Below are 3,353 nucleotides of genomic sequence, written 5' to 3' on the forward strand. Positions count from 1 at the left end.
TTTTGCCGGGGCTGGGTTTGAACCTACCACCTCCTGCCTATGGGGCCGATGCCCTACCCTTTTGAGCCACAGGTGCCGCCCCTTGATAGCTTTTTTTATTATAGTTGCCTACTTTAAGAAAAGGTCGTCTTGCTTTTGTTAACATTAGTTGTATCATTTTATGTAAGTGGCATGCTAGCTTTTAAGGAGTTGTTATATGATGCTAATTTATTTAATAAAAATTAAGTATTTTTAATAATTATTAGCTTGTAAGTCTGTTTTCTGTTATTTTGTGTTCTATGTAGATTCTTCTCTACATTTTACAGAGATACTCAATGTAAAGTCACAAGATCTGCACAAGTGCATTGCCAGAAGCCATATAACACGTAACAAATTTTTACAAATTTTGCAAAGAGAAGATTATGTTACTCAAAAATATGAGGAATATGTGCAGTAAGTAACACTTTGGTAGTTAGAAAACAATTTCTTTTTGAACAAATGTCATTAGCATTAAGTAGAAATAATCCATTCCTACCTCAAAAATTTTTCCACTTTAAAGCCAGGTAATTTCTGAATAAAACATAGGCTGTCCCAAACGGAGGTAGGCATACATAGGAGAAATCAACACTCATATTGTATTTTAAGTATTTTTAAAATTTTATTTATTCTTGAGACAGAGGCTCAACCTGCCATCCTGGGTAGAGTACCATGGTGTCACAGCTCACAGCAACCTCAAACTCTTGGGTTCTAGTGATCTTGTTTCAGCCTCCCAAGTGGCTGGGACTGTAGGTGCCTGCCATGATCCCTGGGTGATTTCCTATTTTCCCTATGTGTGTGGTCATGTTTGGGACACCTTATATTTTAAAACTAAAAGGAAAGTTTAGAGAAAAAGAAAAGATGACTTTAGTTCAGAAAATTCCATTTTTTTACATGCTTTTTTAAAAATATGGAATATATATATATATATTTTATAGAGGCAGAGTCTCACTTTGTCACCCTCAGTAGAGTGTTGTGACATCACAGCTCACAGCAACCTCCAGCTCTTGGGCTTAGGTGATTCTCTTGCCTCAGTCTCCTGAGTAGCTGGGACCTTAGGCGCCCGCCATAATGCCTATTTTTTTGCATTAATTAATGGCTATTTTTGTTGCAGTTTGGCTGGGACTGGATTCAAACCCGCCACTCTCGGTATATGGGGCCAGTGCCCTACTCACTGAGTCACAGGCGCCCTGGAGAATATATTTTTAAGCTATAATTTTAGTGTTCATTCTGTTTTTATCCTTTTTATTTTAATATTTTATTCTGTAATTTTTCCATATTATCATAGTGTGTTACTTTAAGTGTCTGATAGATTGTTGAGTAGATATTGCATTATGTAGGTATTTCTTCAAGTAAGTATTCCATTATTTCGTTAACCATTTTGTACTATTTTACATTTAGGTTCATCTATTCAGCAAACATTTTTGTTTGAGTTTCTTCTATGTGTTAGATACTGGTTAGGCACTGGTGCTACAGCATTAAATAAGACAGACAAGGTTCTTACTCTTGAATAATAGGTTTTGCTTAATTAAAGTAGGAATTTTTTTTTTTTTTTTTTTTTGAAACAGAGTCTTATTATGTTGTCCTTGGTAGAGTACTCTTGGGCTTAAGTGATTCTCTTGCCTCAGCCTCCCAAGTAGCTGGGACTATAGGTGCCTGCCACAACGCCTGGCTATTTTTTGGTTGCAGTTGTAATTGTAGTTTAACAGTCCCAGACCAGGCTTGCACCCACCAGCTTCAGTGTATGTGGCTGGCACCCTAACACACTGAGCTATGGGTGCCGAGCCAAAGTAGGAAAACTTTTTATTTATTTATATATTTGCTTGTTTATTTTATTTATTTTGTTTTGAGACAGAGTCTTACTTTGTCGCTCTTGCTGTGGCGTCATAGCTCACAGCAACCTCAAACTCTTAGGCCCAAGCAATACTCTTGCTTCAGTTTTTTCATTTTTAGTAGAGATGGAGTTCTCACTTTTGCTCAGGCTGGTGAGCCGAAGTGATCTACCTGCCTTGCCTCTCAGAGTGCTAGGATTACAGGTTTGAGCCACTGCTTGCCTGGCCTTATGGAAAACTTTTTTTTTTTTTTGGTAGAGATAGAGTCTCACTTTATTGCCCGCAGTAGACGGCCATGCTGTCACAGCTCACAGCAACCTCCAATTCCTGGGCTTAGGTGATTCTCTTGCCTTAGTCTCCCAAGTAGCTGGGACTACAGGCGCCTGCCACAACACCTGGCTTTTTTTTGGTTGGAGTTTGGCCAGGGCTGGGTTTGAACCTGTCATCTTCCCTAAATGGGGCCGGTGCTCTACTTACTGAGCTGCAGGTGCTGCCCAACTGCTTTGTTTTCTATTAACAGCTACAGAGTCCTTTGACATAGAATTGACAAGTAGTCTGATTTATAGATAACATTAAATTTACCCTGCAGGTATGTGAGATAAGGATAATGGAGTAGTCTTACTCACCTTCATCCTTATATTCTGATAAGGCAGGGAGTAGCCTACCCTAGAGGTCCTAGTCCTAGTTCATCCCAGCTGCAGCCTGTATGTTAGATCAGTTGTGTGACTGTAAAAGGGAGTTTTTGTGTCAGTTGGCTATTGGGTGTGCCCATAGTAAAAACAGGAAAAGGGAAAATATCAAAGCAGGCTAAACTAGTTAATCATGATGTAATTATAGCATCATTTTGTGTGTTTGCTTGCAGGTTATTAGTTAAGCAAGTACGAAATTTAAGGTCTGAATGTATAGGACTGCAAAACCAAATACAAAAGTAAGTGACTTTAGAGCTGGAAGGTGTCTTAGATGTTAGTTTAGCTGTTGCATTTTATGGTTGAAGAAAAAGTGCATCCCAGAAACATAAACTAATATATCTATAGCCAGATTATGATAGGACTACAGTGTAGTTATGACTCCTAGTCTAGTTCTCCTTTAGTAAGGAGAGTGCAGTGGTGTTGTCATAGCTCCCTATACCCTATATTCTTGGGCTCAAGCAATCCTCCTGCCTCAGCCTCTTCAGTAGCTGGGACTATAGGCATTCTCCACTATGCCTAGCTAACCTTTTATGCTTTTTTTGTACAAGAGAAGGGGTCTCACTACATTGCCCAGGCTAGTCTAGAACTCCTGTGCTCAAGAGATACTTTCATGTGGGCCTTTCAAAGTTTTGGGATTACAGGCATGAGCCACCATGCCTGGCTTTAACTTTTATTTTTGTTTTTATTTTTGAGACAGAACCTCAAGCTGTTGCCCTGGATAGAGTGCCATGACATCACAGCTCAAAGCAACCTCCAACTCCTGGGCTTAAGCGATTCTCTTGCCTCAGCCTCCCAAGTAGCTGGGACTATAGGCGCC

The 3,353-nt window shown here is 39.5% G+C and overlaps 1 protein-coding gene across 1 annotated transcript in view; it reads left to right on the top strand.

The window, feature by feature from the left end:
- The window catches only part of HAUS6 (HAUS augmin like complex subunit 6), a 46,757-nt gene that overhangs the window by 15,471 nt on the left and 27,933 nt on the right, over positions 1-3,353 (top strand). Inside the window, exons 4-5 of the mRNA XM_023508931.1 lie at positions 285-432; positions 2,710-2,775. Of these exons, the coding sequence (XP_023364699.1) occupies positions 285-432; positions 2,710-2,775 (214 nt within the window). The remainder of the gene's footprint in view (positions 1-284; positions 433-2,709; positions 2,776-3,353) is intronic.

Source organism: Otolemur garnettii, unplaced genomic scaffold, assembly GCF_000181295.1.
Source record: "Otolemur garnettii isolate 467f Iridium unplaced genomic scaffold, OtoGar3 scaffold00006, whole genome shotgun sequence".
In the NCBI taxonomy this organism is placed as follows: Eukaryota; Metazoa; Chordata; class Mammalia; order Primates; family Galagidae; genus Otolemur; species Otolemur garnettii.